General features: G+C 47.2%; 1 protein-coding gene across 4 annotated transcripts; it reads left to right on the top strand.

Moving 5' to 3' along the window:
- Positions 1-16,330: 16,330 nt before the first annotated feature.
- Tuba4a (tubulin alpha 4a) lies at positions 16,331-20,207 on the top strand. Of its 4 annotated transcripts, none has more exons than XM_027397282.2 (4): positions 16,331-16,455; positions 18,280-18,502; positions 18,791-18,939; positions 19,166-20,207. In XM_027397282.2, exons 1-4 carry the CDS (start codon positions 16,453-16,455, stop codon positions 20,135-20,137), a joined length of 1,347 nt encoding a protein of 448 aa, XP_027253083.1. In that variant the 5' UTR covers positions 16,331-16,452; the 3' UTR covers positions 20,138-20,207. The 4 variants fall into 4 exon arrangements, with proteins under 4 accessions (XP_027253083.1, XP_027253084.1, XP_027253085.1 ...); XM_027397283.2 differs by lacking the exon at positions 16,331-16,455 and adding an exon at positions 16,945-17,079; XM_027397284.2 differs by lacking the exon at positions 16,331-16,455 and adding an exon at positions 17,136-17,215.
- Positions 20,208-20,362: the final 155 nt, after the last annotated feature.

Genomic DNA, 20,362 nt, shown 5'->3' with positions numbered 1-20,362 from the left:
CGGAACTCTGAGAGCCGAGCTGCGGGCTGCAATAGGTTGCTACTGTGTGACTTCTTAAATATAGGTAGCACCTAGTTCTTTGAAAGTCTTCATCTGATGCATGTTTTATAGAAGGTGTCATTAGCACAGTGCTTTCTGGTGTCACATTTGACCTAAGCAGTAAGGGTTGTATGAGCCCTGTCAGTGTTTCAGGATGGATGACCTGGGGACGTCTCATCAAAGCAACAGCTTGAGCAGGACATGAGAGAAGGCAGCAATCGCTTGTCTGCTTTTCCTGCCTGCCCATCTTCTGAACTACCTTGCCTACATTTGGAGAATTCTCACCTAAGTGTAAGGAATTTTCATTGTTTTGACCCTAATAGATGTAGCATCTACCACAGAACCTTGAGGACCTCACACATTTTCCCACTCTGAGGGTGCAGGTACAATTCATGAGCTCGGCCAAGGAGGTGCCACTGGTAAGTGGGACTTCAGATCTGGAGCAAGGCAGGAAGAAGGTGAAGGTGGCTAAGAATTTATTTCTGTGTGGTGCCGGTTGCCACGGGGCTTGCAGCGCCCTCTTGCGTCTGGAGGAGGAAGGGTCCGTCCCCACGTTGAGGGCAGATAACCCCTGCAGAGAAGGGAAGGGGACTAAGCTGCCAGCCCTTAGGAGCTGCTGATTACTGAGATGTGGCGCAAGCCCTCGCAAACAAACAAGAAACACCAACAACAAAAAGAATAAAAATGCAAGAAGGGTATTTAGAAACCCAGAGTCTGAGACTGAAGGAGGCCAGCCTGGGCTATGTAACAAATAGGAAGACAGAAAGATTTAGAATTAGAAATCGTGTTCAAGGATTTTTGACAAGATATAGATAAATGAAAACCAAAAGAAAGGTATGAACCGAACCTAGCAGAAGCAGATAAAGGCTTAACTTTTCTTTGTTCACAAAGAAAGTCAAAGAATTTGTAAGACAAACTTTTTGTTTGTTTGGGTTTTTAAAAATTTTTGTTTTGTTTTTCAAGACGGGATTTCTCTGTGTTGTCTTGGAATTAGCTGTGTAAACCAGGCTAGTCTCAGAGATCTAACTGCCTCTGCCTCCTGAGTGCTGGGATTAAAGGTGTGTGCCACCACCATCTGGCACAAACTTCTTTTTAACAATTTAATACTGGCCGGGCGTTGGTGGTGCACAGGTGGACCTCTGTGAGTTTGAGGCCAGCCTGGTCTCCAGAGCGAGTGCCAGGATAGACTCCAAAGCTACACAGAGAAACCCTGTCTCAAAAAAAAAAAAAAAAGAGTTGGCTATTGAATGAGATTTTAGTCTGTGTCATTTATCAGCTCCATTCTCCCAAGTTTCACCACCTCTAGAGTAGTAAGTGGGGTGGGAAATGTTGAGACAGGGTCGAACTCACAGAGATTCACCTGCCTCTGCCTCCCAGTGCAGGGAGATTCACCTGCCTCTGCCTCCCAGTGCAGGGAGATTCACCTGCCTCTGCCTCCCAGTGCAGGGAGATTCACCTGCCTCTGCCTCCCAGTGCAGGGAGATTCACCTGCCTCTGCCTCCCAGTGCAGGGAGATTCACCTGCCTCTGCCTCCCAGTGCAGGGAGATTCACCTGCCTCTGCCTCCCAGTGCAGGGATTAAAGGCATGTGCCACCAATGCCTGACTGAGACAGGGTCTCTTATAGACAAGACTGGCCTCAAACTTATTATGTAACTGAGGCAGGCCTTGAACTCTGATCCTCCCGCCTCCATCTCCAAAGGGTTGGGTTTCCAGGTATGGATGGTTGTGAGCCACCATGTTGCTGGGAATTGAACTCAGGACCTCTGGAAGAGCAGACAGTGCTCTTAACCTCTGAGCCATCTCTCCAGCCCTCCCCCAATTGTAAATTTTTAAATTGATAAAGGTCACAAGACAGCTCACAGAGGAGGAAGATCTGGCTTCTAATTCATGAAAAGATCTTCAGTCCTATTATAACGAAAGAGTTATAAACAAAAGCTGAAAGAAAGCACTTTGCTTTTTGAATGATTGACAATGTTCTCAAAGCTTAACACACTGAAGGCAAGTCTGTGGGCGCAGCTGTAGTCAGGCATTTGTAGTGGGAGAGCCATCCAATAAGTGGGATTTGTCTAAAGGCAGTAATATATAGGACACAACAAAATTAAAAGTGTAGCATTTGATGCAACAAAGCCAATTCTCCAAACTTGTGGTTATACATATATGTGAATAAATATGTCCAAGGGCTAATGCATTCTTCTTTTTCTTCTTCTTTTTTTTTTCTTTTTTTGAGACAGGGTTTTTTTTTGTGTGTGTGTGTAGCCTGTTCGGGAACTCACTCTGTAGACCAAGCTGGTCTTGAACTCAGAGATCCACCTGCCTCTGCCTCCCAAGTCCTGGAACTAAAGGTGTTTGACACCACCACCTGGATTGATGTATTCTTCTTTAATTCCATAAGATTAGAAACAACCAAAGCATCTATTACTGGCCAACTCGTTAAAAATATACTGAAATATTATCACCAACAACAATGAAGTATTGTTAAATGAGGTTTTGTTAAATGAGGTATGATTAAATGGAATACAGACCATCTTCTGTACTTATTGCTAAGAGGAAAAATTAGGTGCAAAGTGTAAAGTAAGTGTATGTGCACATGTTATATGGATGTAGGTGTCTAGAAGAAGACAACAGGGCTGGGGATGAACTTCCTGGTAGAGCATTTGCTTAGCATGCCCAAGACCTTAAAGCTCATCCCCAGAACTATAAGAAAAGGTTTAAAATAATCAATGGGGCCAGGTTCGTGATAGAGCACACCTTTAAGCTCAGCACTCGAGAGGCAGAGACAGTAGGATCTCTTAAGAGTTTGAGGCCTTCCAGGTCTGCAAAGCAAGTTCCAGGACAACCAGAACTAGAGAGCCCCTGTCTTGAAAAAACAAAAAGTGGATAAACCTCAGAAATGATTTAAACAATCAACAGGGATTGGAGAGATGTACGGTTCAGAGCTCTCACTGCTCTTACAGGCAACATGGATTGGACTTCAGCTTCCACATCAGGTGGCAACCAACTCAAGCCCCAGATCTGATGCCCTCTTCTGACCTCTGTGGACACCTATACACATAGGCACACAGACACAGACACACACACACACACACACACACACACACACACACACACACACACACACACACACACACACACACGTTACTTTTTAAATGTCTTTTTTTTTTTCTTCAAGATAGGATTTCTCTGTGTAGCCCTGACTGTCCTGAAACTTGCTTTGTAGACCAGGTTGGCCTCAAACTCGGAGATCTGCCTGCCTCAACGACCCAAATACTGGGTATAAAGGCATGCACCACCATACCAGGCTTTTAAAAATAAATCTTGAAGAAGCAAGCAAAACTTCATGTGTGGTGGCACATGCCTGTAATCCCAGCAGCACCTAAGGGAAGCAGGAGCATGGTGAATTGAAGGCCACAGTAGATCACATAGAAAGAGCCTGTCTTAGAAGAAAAAAAAAAAGTTAACAATGTTAGATGTGGGGGGCCGGAGAGGTGGCTCAGGGGTTAAGAGCACCGACTGTTCTTCCAGAGGTCCTGAGTTCAATTCCCGGCAACCACCTTGAATGAGATTTGGTACCCTCTGCTGGTGTGCAGGCAGAGGACTGTATACATAATAAATAAATAAAATCTTAAAAAAAACAATGTTAGATGTGGTAGCTGCCCAAGAGGAGATTTATTATTGCAGTTCATAAAAGTTGTTTGTTCCTTTTGAATTCTGAAGCATGTGAACATGAGCATTCAAATACACACAAAGTTAAAAACCAGTTGGGGAATTAGGGTAATGACAAGAAGCCACATAAGTATAATCATAAATCAACAGACTTAAGCTACTATCATTCTGAGCGCCAAATGCATCACAGGGACAGACAGGAGATAGGACCCAGGGAAATCCATGAAGGGAAAACTCCCAGGTTCTAGATGACTGTGACCTAAGCTGGAAGGCATGGCAACAGCGACACTAAGAAGATCAAACAGAGGTGGCATTTCAAAAGGAAATGACAAGAAATGCAGCTTTGGAGACAGACATATTCCTGACACAGCAGAGATGAGGTCTAAGGCTGGGAACCTGTCTCATGAGTCTGCCTGCAAGAGGTAATTGTACCCTGGCGTTAGAAGGATGAAGGATGAAAGCGTTGCCTTGCACTGAGAGAGTCCTCAGGAGCCAGGCTGGGTGGTGCTCGAAGCTACCCCAGAGGAGCTGGGTTGCTTCCTTCCCATACCCACACCCCATCCACCCCAGACCTGTCAGTGCACGCCAATGGGGGCATGGAGATATGTATACTAGCTAGGGGGTTAGCTGAAAGGAGATAGCCTCGTAGACACCCAGGGTGGGCAGGCTAGTACTCCAAACACTGTGCCTGTCTGGGTACTCAGCCAATGCAGCAAGTGACCCTTTCCCCTTAGTCCTCCCCACTGGCCTCTCCTAGCCCCTCACCACACCTCCATGAGGTACTATGGGACTCTTCCAAAGGACAGTGGCAGCCCAAAGATTGTCCCCATAGAAGCCTCTGTCCTGGTTTAGGCCCTGCCTCATCTGGTCCCTTGACGCCCTCTATCCCAGAGTCAGGGCAGAGGAGTTGTCAAGAGTCAGTCCCTCCCTACCCTCAAGGTGCCTGAGTCACTGTCTAGGCATTGGGCAACTGGCAGGCCAGAAGAGGTGGTGTCTGGCACCACCATGGACAAGAGGGTTGGATGCCAGAGCACCAGCTTCTGTTCAGGCTTGCCTGGTTTGAATCCTGATCCCTCCATTTACTAGGGAGGTAACCTTGGATAAGACACATAGCTTCTTGAAGCCTACTCATGTAACACTCCCTTTAACAAATACAGACTAAGCCGGACATTGGTGGCGCACGCCTTTAATCCCAGCACTCGTGAGGCAGAGGCTGGCGGATCTCTGTGAGTTCTCTGAGGTGCCAATAATAAAATGGTGAACAGACATCCCCACGGGGGTTTGCAGTAGATATAATGACTACACCCATTTGCAGTAGGTATAATGACTACACCCATTTTAGGTTTAAACAAGATGATATAAGGTATCCTGAGGATGCTTGTGAACAGTTGGAGTTTGTCCAGTGTGCTAGTTGATTTTTATTGTCAACTTGACACAATCTAGAGTCACCTGGCATACTGGCTAGTTCTTTGTCAACTTGACATAAGCTAGAGTCATCAGAGAGGAGACAGCCTCAATTAGGAAGAAGTCTCCATAAGATCAGGCTGTAAGCAAATCTGTAGGGCATCATCTTAATTAGTGATTAATGAGGGAGGGCCCAGCCCATTGTGGGTGGGGCCATCCTTGGGCTGGTGGTTCTGGATTCTATAAGAAAGCAGGCTGAGAAAGCCATTAGGAGCATGCCAGTAAGCAGCTCCTTCCTGCCTCCAGGTTTGGGTTTGAGTGCCTGTCAAGGGTTCCTACAATGTGGAAGTGTGAGCCAAATAATCCTTTCCTCCCCAACTTGCTTTTTGGTCATGCCGTTTCATCTCAGCAATAGAAACTCTTATCTAGGACACCTGGGAAGGGAACTTAGCTGAGGAATTTCCCAGATCATATTGGCCCGTGGCCACATCTTCGAGAGACTGTCATGATTGATGGTTGATGTAGAAGTGTCCATCCCCCTGTGGGTGACACCATACGTAGGCAGGTAGATCTGGGATGTACAAAATAAGTTAGCTGAGCCAGAGAGCAGCATCTCCCATGGTTTCTGCTCCAAGGTTCCTGCACAATGATGCATTGTGACCTGGAAGTGTAAAATGAAATAAAGCCTTCCCTCCCCAAGTTGTTTTTAGTCATGCTGTGGTAACATTTGATGGGCTGCATCGAAGATACTGTTACTATCTTCCCTTGGCATGCTTTAGAACAGCAGTTCTCAACCTGTGGGTCACAACCCCCTTTGGGAGTCACAGATCAGATATCCTGCATATCAGATATTTAAAGTACAATTCATAACAGTAGCAAAATTACAATTATGAAGTCACAATGATATAATGTTATGGTTGGGGGGTCACCACAACAAGAGGAACTGTATTAAAGGGTTACAGCATTAGGAAGGTTGAGAACCACTGCTTTATACTGATATGAAAAGGGATGGCCTGGGGCTGGAGAGATAGCTCAGAGGTTAAGAGCGCTGGCTGGGCTGCTCTTCCAGAGGTTCTGAGTTCAATTCCCAGTAACCACATGGTGGCTCACAACCATCTATAATGAGATCCGGTGCCCTCTTCTGGGGTGCAGACAAAAAACACTGTATATATAATAAATAAATATAATCTTTTAAAAAAAGAAGAAGAAAAGGGATGTTCGGGCAGTGGTGGCACACGCCTTTAATCCCAGCACTCAGGAGGAAGAGGCAGGCGGATCTCTGTGAGTTCAAGGCCAACCTGGTCTACAAAGCTACATAAAAAACCCTGTCTCAAAAATCAATAAAAAAAAAAGGAAAGAGGGGCTGGAGATATGGCTCAGGGGTTTAGAGCACTGACTGTTCTTCCAGAGGTTCTGAGTTCAATTCCCAGCAACCACGTGGTGGCTCACAACCATCTGTAATGTGATCTGGTATCCTCCTCTGGCATGCACTGTATACATGATAGATAAACAAACAAACAAATAAATAAATCTTTAAAAGGAAGGAAAAGAAAAGGGATGCAGATCTGGAGTTAAAATTGGTTGCAGAACATGGAAGCCTGTGATGATTAACTCCAAAGCTCTTCAGCAATTCGGTAGATCTACTATATGCTTGGGGATGAGGCTGTGACAGGTGCTGACCACCACTCACCAATCACAGTGGTCTCCAGGCCTACAAACATTGCACGGGGTACATGTTTTTCATCCTTACTTTCACTAAAAAGGTGGCGAAGGAGTCATCTCCTCCACTGATGGTTTTATCACTGGGCATCTGCCTGTCTGGTTGGATCTCATGTTCTAGGAAATAGAGCTCCAAGTGGTCACTGGCCTTTGGCACACTGGACTGCCCCAAGTGGACTGAGATGTGTTCATACTGAACAGGTCTACAGAGGACAGCTTCGGAGAAGCCTCTACCTTACCTTCTGTCCGCTTTCCTTCTGTGGTTCCTCTAGTTGAAAGCCAGGGATCATGGACTTGGCACTTCTTTCCCCACCTCCTGTGTCTAAGCATTACTGGTAGCATTGAGGACCAACAGGGCACTGGCTGTTGGGGCTGTGCCAAAACTCTGGGGGTAACAGATGTGGGTAGATTCTAGTGCCTCCCTCAGTGACTAAGCACTCCAATGAGGGACATGAGGCGATCAGATGGGTCTGGCAGAGTATGATAGTAAAACCCATCTATGTCCAGAAAGAAACGGGGAGCCCGCATCGAGGAAAGCAAGAGAAAGCAGTACAGAGATAATGACATCAAGGGAAAATGCTAATACCACAGTTGGGATAATGTTTCTTCTCTCTGGTGGAAGAAGGAAGTGGATTCAATTGGAGGCTTGGCAGCCAGTGTTCATTCATATTATTCCTTGTACTCTTTTGCATTACTGTGTTTCATTTGTTGTCGATTCATCATTTTTGCTGAACTTAGGGCCTCATACAGGCTGAGCAATTGCTCCATCACTATACCTTCAAACTCAGTCCTTATTTTTTTTTTTTTTTTTTTTTTTTTTTTGGAGACAAGGTCAAGCTAAGTTACCTAGGCTGCTTTTGAACTCATGAGCTTTCTACCTCAGCCTCTCAAATAGCTGGAGTTACAGACCTATGCAACCATGCCTGGCTAGTGTTTTGTTACATTTAACAAGGATGTTTTATTCACAAACCTAACACACCATTGGCTTTTAAAATATGACCTACGGACCTTGACTTATGATTTCTGGGTGAATGAAATTTATCCAGAAGTGATCTGCATCTGAGACCTAGGATGTCTCTATTCCTCTTATATAAGAATCTTAACCTTTTTATTGATGTCCTCCTTATAAAATGTAGGTGACAGTAAGAGCCCTCTCCTGGGATGAATGACTGTGAGAGGTAAATGAAAGAATACTTAACAGCTGCCCAGACCATTGCCTTACATACACTGCGGTGCTTCATACGTGTTGGAGAGTCTTACCAGTTTCTTAGACCCTGGTGTTATGATAAAAGAAGATAATGAGTGTGAGATTTACACATTCAAAGACTCAAGAACTCCTCAGGTATTGGGGGGGGGGCTGATTTGCCTGGCAAAGCCAACACCAAGTATCCCTGAGCCTATTCAGTCTCCATCCATGAAATCAGACACAGTCCTGGCCCCAGGAACCACCAGCCTACACAGGGTATCTGGCTTCTCAGGGAACAATGCTCCATGCTGTGAAGCAGCAGGTTAGGAACAAAGAACTCTGCCTCTGGAGACATGTTTCTTCACTGTGGCTTCCTTCAGAGCTCCGGTTTCGGTAAACATGGTATAATCTTCGACCCAGAAGGCTTTGTTGTGCTATTGGTTCCCATTTAATAAGCATGAATTAGATGCCACATGATACATTACAGACTTCTCATACACAGTCATCTTCACAGCAATTCCTTAGGTAGCTGCCTCCACACCCCCCCCCCCACTGTACAGTGAAGGAAATTGACCCTCAGAAAGGTTAGGCCACCTTCTCAAGGTCATGAGCAAAAGCAAACATATTCTGAGCAGGGACAGCCTGGCTCCAACCATGCCTTTAACTGCTCTTCTATCTTGCCTGGTGGAAGGACAGTGGAAGATATCAAATGTTCCTGGCCCCTGTACAGTCCAGACCAACAGTTCTAGATGCATGGAACACTCCTTTCATATTCTCTCCTGCTAACACTCAGCTGAAATGAGAGGTCAAAGGTGTGACAGATGAGCCGGGGAATGACAGCTTATAGAAGGACATGTTTCCGAAGCTGTCCTTTCACAGCTGAAAGAAGGGAACCAGAGCCCTAGAAATCTGCATTGGTAAGTGGGGGCAGGGTTTGAAGATTCAGCCAGAATGGAAAATGTCTCTGGTGACCTCCTGCCACTGGTCACCCTTGAATTCAGAGCCCTTGAACAGCTCTGCTCCTGAGCCCAGGCTGTCCTACCTCTGGTCCATTCCCTGTACATGCTCCCCTCTGCCAGTAAAAACATATGGAAGTCTCTCTCTAACCTAACATTATTTCACTACATGCTGTATCCCCCCATGAATATCTGGACTCCCAAGTTTCCTTTACCCAACCTTCTTCTGGACCTGCTGGGCCCCTATTCCTGCTTACCATACTGCCTGGCCAGAAATGGCTGGAGTCTGATGCCTGTGTGTCTGTCACTGGGCAGAAAGATGAGTCTGTGAGAGCCCAGTATTCCTGATCTATTGTTTCTGGTGGCTCTCAGTGGGGAGTGTTGTAAATAAACAAGTGAAACACCAAAACCCAAAAAACACTAACAGTCCAGTCTGGGTCCAAACAGGGGAGCTGAGTGGGATGTGCAAAGGAGGGGCCAAGGCTAGTAACCGCACACAGGTGTCTATGACAGGTCCGTTACCAGTCACACAATGCCATTTTATGGATGACCCTCTCTGCTGGCAGAGGGTTTTGAAATCAAGCCTCCAGAGTGACACCTCCTTCTCCTGAGGTTGGCAAGGACAGAGAGTGGAGTGCAGGAGGCACGAAGTGTCTGCAGCAATCCAGAAACAATGAATTCTAAAGCAAGAGATAAAACCCAGGGCATTCTTGGTAGAGACTCAGAATGCCATGAAATACAGGGAACCAGAGTCTAACAAAAGCCGTGTCTAAGACCTACAAGCACATAGCTTCTTTTGCTCTGGGCCTCTCATCTGTCCAATGGGGAGAAGGGGTAATATGAGTTTCTCAAAGGGGAGAGCCTTTCATAAACGCATGACCCAGAAGTGCTGCTGTTCTCCACTGGCAAAAAAAGATGATGAGTTTGTTTGTTTGATTGATTGATTGGTTTTGTTTTGTCTTTTTGAGATGGTGTCTCATTGTGTAGCCCTGGCTGATCTTCTTGCCTCTGCCTCCAGAGTGTTGGGATTATAGGCATGACTGCCATAGTTGGCTTTTGCTTCATAATTTGTAATGAAGTTTTGCCCCTGTCTACTTTGATTCCCTCAGTAGCTTTGCAAAGGAGACAAGATGGTCCTCTCTCTCCCAGGAAGAAAGAAAGGAAAATGAAGCCTCTGGTGTCCTGCCCAAGGTCACATGGGAGTTCATTAGTGCTAGAATTAAGATTCTTCTGAGACTTCTTGCACATGGCAGTGTTCATAGTCCTACAAACCCTCCTATGTCAACTTAAAATTATATATATATATATATATATATATATATATATATATATATATATATGGCTAGGTGCCCCTTAAATAGCTCCCCCTATATCTCTATCTCCTTCCTCCCATGGCCAGCCAAGATCACTCCTGTGCACTTCCCTTAACTCTCTTGCCCCCAGTTTAGCTTTAGCATTCTCATTTGATGAGACAAGAACCTCTCTTAAATCCATTTCTTCACCAATGGAACAGTGGCTGTAGAGAAACCTAGACCTGACTTACCAATGGATTCAATTTCAATGGACCCCAGCATTGTGTTAGACATCACAGTGCATTTCTTCAGTTCCTCCTCCAGGTAGAACCAGAGCCAGGAATCAGGTCACTAAAACTAAAAGTATGTCTCTTAGCAATCCTGCCCAGAAAATAGTGGCTAATGTGAAATTCTAGCTACTGTGGCCAATACTAGGAAACTTGTTCTGAGGTAGAAGCCTTTTCCAAGACCCTCTTATCACCCAGGTAAGGAATAGCCCAGAATCTCCAGATGGCTAGCTACTATTGTGGGTATGGACCAGAATCTCCAAAGCCAGAATATTCTCTTTCTTCTCGTCTAATTGGCAAAGACAGGAGACATGGGCTATGATAATACCCAGGTTTGGTGAGAGAAACCTAATGCTGAACTGGCCCACAAAGAAACCAGAGACTTTGGGAATTATTAAGCAGATTGATACACATGGAATGAGAAGTCCTTTTAGGCCCAAAACTCCCTTGTATAGCCCTTAAACTTTTTCCAGAGTTTGAACCCAGATACCTCAGAATTGGCTTAGTCATCACCAACTCTGCTATCCAAATGTCAGATGGATATCATGCAAAACAGTTTAAAGATGCTGAGGGGTTTGGGTTTGTGTTGAGATGAGGTCTTTTTTCCTTTTCTTTCTTTTTGTTGTTTTTGAGACAGGGTCTTTCTTGCTGTGTCACCCAAAGGCTGTCCTGGAACACATTACATAACCAAAGTTGGCCTCAAATTTCCTCTCCTACTCAGTCTCCCCAGTTCTGGGATTATAGACATAGGCCATCATGCTTAGCCAGAGACTGGAATTTTATCTAAGTTATAAAATGTTATCTAAGTTATAAAATAAGGAACAGTCAATATTGTTAAATCCTTTAACAAATAGGGTTGGGAAGTCATCACATGCTAAAACACTGGCCTGGGATTTAGTGAGGGGTCCGGCAGAGAAGACAAGAAGTCTTTTTAAGGAGCTTTCCTTGGGGAAGACAGACAATAAACGTAAAACCCAAAGGGTCAGTCTCCAAGATGGCCCAGCAGATAAAAGCACTTACAGAACAAACCTGATGACCGGGACTTGACTCCTGAATCCCACGGTAGAAGGAGAAAACCAAATCCTGAAAGTTGTCCTGTGACCTCTACATATTCATCATGGTATATGTGCTCCATACTCACAATACCACTCACAATAATAATAATAATAATAATAATAATAATAATAATAATAATTAATACAAAAGCAATAGCACACAGCATACAAGGTACAGAAAGAGATGGGAGGCTACTGCTTGAGGTTAAAGAAGGAATATCTATCTAAGAAAATGATGTTACAGCCAGATGTGCTTTAATACCAACACTTGGAAGACTAAGGCAGAGGGAAATCTGTGAGTTCAAGGCCAGTCTGGTCCACAAAGTGAATTCCAGGTCAGTCAAAGCTACATAGTGAAATCCTATTTCAAAAAAAAAAAAAAGAAAGAAAGAAAGAAAGAAAAAGAAATTACAGCCGAGACCTGGCTATAACAAAACCTGGAAAGAATACTTTTAACAGAAAAGCCAAGCAAGACTTGCTAGGCATCAACAAGCCTGGTGTGTTTAAGGAAGATGGGCGAAAAAGACTAGGGAAGATAAGCTCCCAGAGTAAGAAAGACCTCAAAGGCTCTGTTTGAGACTCAGTGGCCAGTAGGTTTGTGTTTGCAAGGCAGGTTTGTGTTTTGGAGAGAACACAACTGTGTGGGGAATGTGCTATAGGTTCTCAAGGTGGACCACAACACTGGCTGGGAGGTGACTTCAGGCATGAAGGAAAGAGGGGAGCATGGTTTGGGCTAATGGTGCACCAGGAGGGGAGTGTTAAGGCAGGGTATAGCAGCCCTCCTAAACAGCCTCACCTGCCCTGTCCCCACTCCTCTGTCAGATTTTCTTTAAGTATTCACCTTTCCAATTGCTCAGACCAAGGAGGTGAATCTAGATCATTCTAAATCTTTCCTTCCTCCTAGAAGTTGGTTGTGAAATAGGCTAGTGAGACATAAAGATGCTTGCTAATGTGTCCCCCTCCATCCCTTCCCTTTCCATTTTTCTTGCAAAGGGTTTGCTTTAGGAAAAGGTTTTTCTCCTGGATGAAAAGAGATATAAGAAAACTTTCTCCTTCCCTGCCTTAATACAGTGTCACATGAAGCCATGGTATTCAAGTTTCTGCAGCCATTTCATGATCATGAGGAAAGATGTCATCAGCCTACTGAGGATGCTAGAGGAGAAAACTGGAAATACTGGAGTTATTGGTGACAACATTGAATTAACCCTGGATTGGCCCTACTCCAAATTCTAACAGTGTAATAATATCTGCACTGTGTAGGCCATAAATAGACATAAATTTCATTGTTTGAAGCCCCCCCTACACCAAATATTGTAATGAAAGAGCAGGAAGGCAGGCCAGGCATGGTGGCATATACTTGTAATCCCAGACATCCTGTCTCACGAGAGAGAGAGAGAGAGAGAGAGAGAGAGGAGAGAGCCAGAGGTGTGTGGGGGGAGTAATAAGGTTTTTTCTTCACCATTCTGTGAGGATACACTGTAATTCTATTTTTTCTGTAAACCCCTAGAAATGTTACAATACTTAAGAAACAAACATTCAACAGTCCCAAAGTAGAAATGATGTAATGAAAACCCTAGCTGGTTGTGCTGGTGTACACCTGGAAACCTAGCCCTCAGGAGTCTGAGGCTGGAGGATCATGAGCTCAAGTTTAGTCTGGGCTACACAAGGAGATCCTGTCTCTAATAATAATAATAATAATAATAATAATAATAATAATAATAATGATAATAAATATGTTATAAAGTAACAGTCACAGATCCAGAGATTGGAGGGAGCATTACTCTGCCTACCACAGTTGTTAAATGTGAACACAGGTCTGGAATGAACTCCCAGTACTAAGGTAGATTTGACAGCTGGGATTTCATATGACTGCAGAAAAAGAGTTAGCAGAGGAGACAGGCACTTGGGACTCTGGTTCTCAGTGTTCACAGTCAACAGAGGGTGGATATGGATAGATCACTGTACATAGACTGCCTAGGCAATATGGTTTGTGCCAAATACCCACTTTCCACTATGATGCTAAGATTTTGGTAAGTGCAAGGCAGAGGCGCTTATGGGGCAAGCCTCCGGGAAAATCTCAGCTACTGAGTCTCCAGTGGGTTTCCATGGGTACTGTATCCCTTGAGGCTTGGGTATGGAAACCTGACTGAGTCAAGTGAATGAAGAAAGACAGAGACATAAACAGAAAAGCTAGGGTCAGGTGGACTGTGAGGACTCTGATGGAGACCCACTAACTATTGAAACAACTAGAACCTTAGCGCATTATTGTGTATAGCATGGAGAGAGGAGTTACTCTCTGTAAGGGAGCACTCTCAGGTGGTAAACATCTGGTGCAGCTGTGGTCCCTAGTTTTTGCATACACTGACCAATGGTTCATAAACGTTCACAATTGGACCAGAGGAAGGCTTTGCCATTTTGAGTCTGACTGAAGGCTTTGGTGCCTTCTCATGGGTCTGGGGTGTTGGTTCTTGACATGGCTGTGCCCACTTCAAAAACAAACATACACCCAGTGTGTCATTCACTAAGTTCTTACACATTCACTCCAGCCTTCATTGGCTCCCCACACATGAAAAGAAGTATTGCAGGGAAATGTCGGTGGTTTTTCTGTTGAAGGAAGAGCATGCTTGTGCATGAACTCTGATGGGAGGTAAGAAGCATGGACTTCCCCAGGCCCCACCAGTGTCTTTCCCCTTCTGACCCAGTTGCCCAGCATTGCCTCAGCCATGAGCACAATTATGTGAAAAATCTGAGTCCCAGGGACTCTTCTAACATGGAGGGGACTTGAAGGACACCGCAACCCAAAAATCCTTCCTCTTTTCATATGCTAACACCACAAAGTGCAAATAAAACTTTTCTTCTTTTGTTAGTTTGCTTTTTGCAGCACTGGGGACTGAACCCTGGCCTTGCACATGCTAAGCAAACACTGTATCACAAAGCTATACCACCATCAGAATGAAACATTTCTGAGAGGGACTTCAAGTTGCAACTCCTTTAGGGCCCCATCTATGAAGTGTAACAGTTCATTGAATGAATGCATGCTTAGCAAATGTTCTAAGTACCATGCTAAGAACCAAGGACTCAAAAAAACAACAAACAAACAAAACAGAATAATACAATATAGCCCTTGCCTTCAGGATGTAAGACAGGTTCACAAACAGAGTGGTATGTAGTACATATACTAAGACAAGTGGGAACAGGAGCTATGGGAACCCAGGTGGTTCCATATACATTGCTCTGCTGGGTGTGTACACAGTCCTGCACCTGTCTGGTGCTCACAATTGAAACGGTTACCTCAGGTTTTACAAACGAAGAGCTGAAAGTCAAACAAGTTTAGAGTTTTGCCTGATACCTCAGATCATTTATATCCCTTCTGCTGTGTGGATACACAAGGAAACAAGAGAAAGGCTGCAAAGTGGTCACTGTGTCCTGTGATCATCAAGGCTCTTTCCTCTGACTAGACTATGCATGACTCATGTTTGGAAGCAGCCTAATGCCCTAAATGCCCTTGTTCGTTTCCATTTTATGAATGAGCGCCCCACCCCTACTCCCCACCCCTGTGCTGTGGATTGAACCCAGGACTTCACAAATGATGGACAAACCTGATACCGACTCAACTACACCTTCAGCATCTCCAGATGAACCTTAATTCTCCTAATCAGATGACAAGAACTGGGAAGAGAGAGCTTGTCAAATTTATTGTGCTCTTTTCTGTATCTTCTCAGTCAGATGCCACTAGCTACTTTGTAGTTAGATAGTTGCCGTCACATGGTACTATGTTATGTGTTCAAACAGTCCTGTCCTTAAGAAGAGGGGGGGGGGAAGGCCGGTAAATCTTTTCCAAGTGATGACTAACCTGGGTTTCTTAAGGTCATGACAACCAGCACCTAGTCTCTGCCTGATGGATTTTCTCGGTCCGAGAAAGCAGAAAGAACTTTTAGAAAGGCCTGTCATCGTACAAAACGGAAATGAAACGCTAGAAGGAGGAATCTCAGTGAAGCCAAGTCACTAGTCCAAGGATGCACAGGGTCTCCTGGATGCTGCTGGGGGGCTCTGGGTTCTGTGCTCCCCCGCAGCAGGCATGCAGGAGGTCGTGGCGAGAGCTCACTAATAGTGACGGCGCTGATGACGGAGCCTCCGACCGGCGGGTGGCAGGTGAGAAGTGGCAGATTCTCGCGTCGGCCCTCACGGATTGGCTGTGCGGCTCAGCGCTGCGGGACAGTTTACGAGATCGTCATCCTGGGGCTCAGGCTCTGTAGTTCTCGGTCCTCGGCCTCCCACAGGGGGCGAAAGCCTGCCATCTCGGCCGGGGACCAGCAGGAGGCGGTCTGCTGTAAGGGGGTCTCGGGCGATCAGCCCCAGCAACCCAGCCCGCCCGAAGCTCCCGGGAGGCGACGCTGGGAGGACAGCGGAGGCCGCCAGGAACAGCCGCTTCTGAAGGACTGCTTGAACCTCATCCTCCCTAAATCGGAACATCTGCACCATGGGCGTTCGCGTGACACAGGTGCAGTTGAGACACTCCCTGTCACCGCACCCTGCGTCCCTGCTTTGGACCTTCAGAATCCGGGGCGTTGGCTCGAAACCAGGAACGAAAATGGGCCTCTGCTTCTAGCCCAAACTCGACAGGTGAGGGAATCCGGCACGGCAGGGGGAGGGGATCAGACTTGGCTTCACTCCTCGTGGCCACCTACCCTGACGAGGTGTGGTCTTTAGACCTCCCCGCCCCACGGTGGGCGGGCTGAGCGTGCGGGTCCCGCCTCCTGCCTATAAGAGTGGTGCGGCACTGCAGCTCCGCAGATCTCACCGAGACCCGTGACCCCGACTCAACGTGAGACGCACAACCCAGACTCATCATGGTGAGTGAGGCCCCCCCTGGGATCTCTCTGGTCCTGTAAATGTCCCGCTCCTTTGGAGAACTCCCTCTAGAGAAGCTGGGGGGCCCTTTACTTGGCTCTCCGAGTCTCTGGGAGATGCAAGAGTTTTGCACTTCCCCCCACCCCTCCTGGTGACTTTGGCCTAGTGTGTTGTCCACCTTCAGAGTGTGACCGGGGGATGATGTTTCTTCACTAGCAGAGAGGAGCCCTACTGTATTGCCCTCCGGCCGAACCAAGAGTCTTGTGTCCCAACCCTCCTGAGGGGAGTCACGCGGTCCTGCACCCAGTCCTCTCCTCGGGCGGCGGAAGACCTGCTTGGCTGTCCCCGTCACCCATCTCTATCCCCTGAGTCCCTGGGACTGACCGAACACGTGCTTGGCGCCTGTCGGTAGAAGGGGTTACTTAGTACCGCACCCCGTCTTCCTCGGTGTGCCTCCTTCCCACTTACACCCCCATACGTGACTCAGCACCCCCTTCTGAGCCAGAAAGGGTGGCGGGAATGGGGTTTGGCCTCAGGAGGCCAGCGGGCCCCTCCTACGGGAGAGCTGGTGCTAAGAGGACGGGCAGAGACAGCTGGCGCTGATCGACAGCCCCGGCCGAGGCCAGGTTGGCGGGGGAGGGGAAAGAGGTGTCTGTAGGGGGTTGTATTTATAGCCCCGGAGCGGGGGCAGAAACCCAATCCGGGCTTTCGGCTGGGAAGTAACTGGAAAGACTCCAATGGGAGAGCAGACGTAGGGCCCAGGTACAGATGGCTCTCCCCTTGCCTGGTGCGTGAAGCAAGGCGGGTTCCCTCAAGGGCCTCCTGGCAGGTTCCACTTCCTTTTCTGGGTACTTAGAAATTGCAAAAACACCCCCCACACACACACACCTCCCGCCGCCGCCGCGTGCGCGCGCGCACGCGCGCCACTTGGTTGTGGGAGGGTGCTGCAAGGGTTAAATTATGGACTGCCTGGCCGGAGCTTCAGACGGCCAGTGCACCAGTATACCTGTATTGCCTGCACCTGCCGTCAGCGCTTACCCGCATTATTGCTGCTATTTCCGTGCGGGCTGAGGCGGAGGATGGAGGTGGTGAAGCCATACAGAGTGTGGGGGTGGAGGTGGGGAGAGGAGCCAGATGGGATTGATTCCTCAAGGCCAGATGGGATTTAAAGGTGGTGGGGGTTACCCCATTCTGATGGCCAGAATGGTCAGCTGATACCAGATGGAAGGTTGAGACACCTCTTTGCCCACAGGAAAGAAGGGGAGAGGGTTACGAGAAATTTTATCTTCAAGGCAAAGATTAACCAAGTAGAGTGCTGGCTATAAACTGTAAAAGATATTTTAGAAGCTGCATGGACTGGAGGCAGCTGGAAAGCCTGTCTGTCTGTCTGTCTGTCTGTCTGTCTGTCTGTCTGTCTCTCTCTCTCTCTCTCTCTCACACACACACACACAACACACACACACACACACACACACACACACACACACACACACATCCTGTTATAGTTGCTGCAGCCCCGCCTGTCATGTGTGCATGCCCTCCCTGTCCTCTCTGAGTGTCCTGTGGAAGTTAACAGGATTATACAGCTCTCACTTGATAAATTTTCTAAGGGGTTGGTCTGCCCTGCTGGACACCTCAATCAGGGAAGCCCTGTGCTAAGGAGACTGGAGAGGCTGCCAGCTGCTTCTGACCTCTCAGCTCCAACCTGACTGTACTTTTACCAACTGAGTAATCTTAGCTAATAGGTGACAGGGTGGGAGAGGACCTCATCTAGTGGGGAGTTGTAGATGTGGCACTTACGCTGTGACCTTCTCTGTATCCCTCAGCGTGAGTGCATTTCAGTCCATGTGGGGCAGGCAGGTGTCCAGATGGGCAATGCCTGCTGGGAGCTCTACTGTCTGGAACATGGGATTCAGCCTGATGGGCAGATGCCCAGCGATAAGACCATTGGTGGAGGGGATGACTCCTTCACCACCTTCTTCTGTGAAACTGGAGCTGGAAAACATGTGCCTAGGGCAGTCTTTGTGGATCTGGAGCCTACTGTAATCGGTAAGCAGGGGTGTGGAGGGGCACTTTTGAGGAAAGTCGAGTGTCTCTTGCAGAGTGTCTAGACTAGGTTTTTGTGATCTTGAAGCCCCTTGACTTTATTTGATGATGAAGATGGATGCTGACCCCAGGCTGGTAGAAGAATGAGCTAGTTCTTCCATGTATCTGCCATTCTTGAGGGTGGGGAGGAGGAGGGTCTCTGCTGAGCATGGCCTTGTGGTTTTTGCCTCAGCAATGTGATATTTATATATATATATATATATATATATATATATATATATGGTCTTTTAGATGAGATCCGAAATGGCCCATACCGACAGCTCTTCCACCCAGAGCAGCTTATCACTGGGAAAGAAGATGCCGCCAACAACTATGCCCGTGGCCACTACACCATTGGCAAGGAGATCATCGACCCAGTGCTGGACCGGATCCGCAAACTGGTGAGACTATAGCTTGGCAGCGAGGGAGCTATGGAGTCAATGTTCAGGAAGTTTTCAGATCCATTTCTGGGATCGTCTCTAGCTGTATGTTTTAGAATTCAATGCTGTTTAGGGGGACATTCAGTCTTTGCCCTAACTTCTGAGATACTTTAGGCCTCATAAAACTAGAAGAAAATTCCTTAGGCTTCTCCCCTACCTACATTGCTCTTTCTTCCTTGCCTTTCAGTCTGATCAGTGCACAGGACTTCAGGGCTTCCTAGTATTCCACAGTTTTGGAGGGGGCACCGGCTCTGGCTTCACCTCCCTGCTGATGGAGCGGCTTTCTGTTGACTATGGCAAGAAGTCCAAGCTGGAGTTCTCCATCTACCCAGCTCCACAAGTGTCCACAGCTGTGGTGGAGCCCTATAACTCCATCCTGACCACCCATACCACCTTGGAGCACTCAGACTGTGCCTTCATGGTGGACAACGAGGCTATCTATGACATCTGCCGCCGTAACCTGGACATTGAGCGTCCAACCTATACAAACCTCAACCGCCTCATCAGCCAAATCGTCTCCTCCATCACAGCTTCCTTGCGCTTTGATGGGGCCCTCAATGTGGACCTGACAGAGTTCCAGACCAACCTGGTGCCCTACCCTCGAATCCACTTCCCCCTGGCCACCTATGCACCCGTCATTTCTGCAGAGAAGGCCTACCATGAGCAGCTGTCAGTGGCAGAGATCACCAATGCCTGCTTTGAGCCTGCCAACCAGATGGTGAAGTGTGACCCTCGGCATGGCAAGTACATGGCCTGCTGCCTGCTCTACCGTGGGGATGTGGTGCCCAAGGATGTGAACGCCGCTATCGCTGCCATCAAGACCAAGCGCAGCATCCAGTTTGTGGACTGGTGCCCCACAGGCTTCAAGGTTGGTATCAACTACCAGCCACCCACTGTGGTGCCTGGGGGTGACCTGGCCAAGGTGCAGCGTGCAGTGTGCATGCTGAGCAACACCACTGCCATTGCTGAGGCCTGGGCCCGCCTGGACCACAAGTTTGACTTGATGTATGCAAAGAGGGCTTTTGTACACTGGTATGTGGGTGAGGGCATGGAGGAGGGGGAGTTCTCTGAGGCTCGAGAGGACATGGCTGCCCTGGAAAAGGATTATGAGGAAGTAGGCATCGACTCCTATGAGGATGAGGATGAGGGAGAAGAATAAGCAGCCGCTTGGAGCCGGTTTTCATTGTTTATTGCAAAATCCTTTCGAAATAAAGTCTCCCTGCACGGTTTCTCGTCCCCCTTGGTGACTGCTTGGCTTCTGCTGTGGCTGCTACTTCCCGCTATTTGCTGCTCACGACCTTTTACCATTTCATGCCTGAAGGTGAGCCCTGTATTGAGCCCCAGAAAGTATGATGTAAAGTCCTAAGGACACCCAAAATAGGAA

Source organism: Cricetulus griseus, chromosome 2 (assembly GCF_003668045.3).
Source record: "Cricetulus griseus strain 17A/GY chromosome 2, alternate assembly CriGri-PICRH-1.0, whole genome shotgun sequence".
In the NCBI taxonomy this organism is placed as follows: domain Eukaryota; kingdom Metazoa; phylum Chordata; class Mammalia; order Rodentia; family Cricetidae; genus Cricetulus; species Cricetulus griseus.
This window is presented reverse-complemented; position numbering and strand designations above follow the sequence as displayed.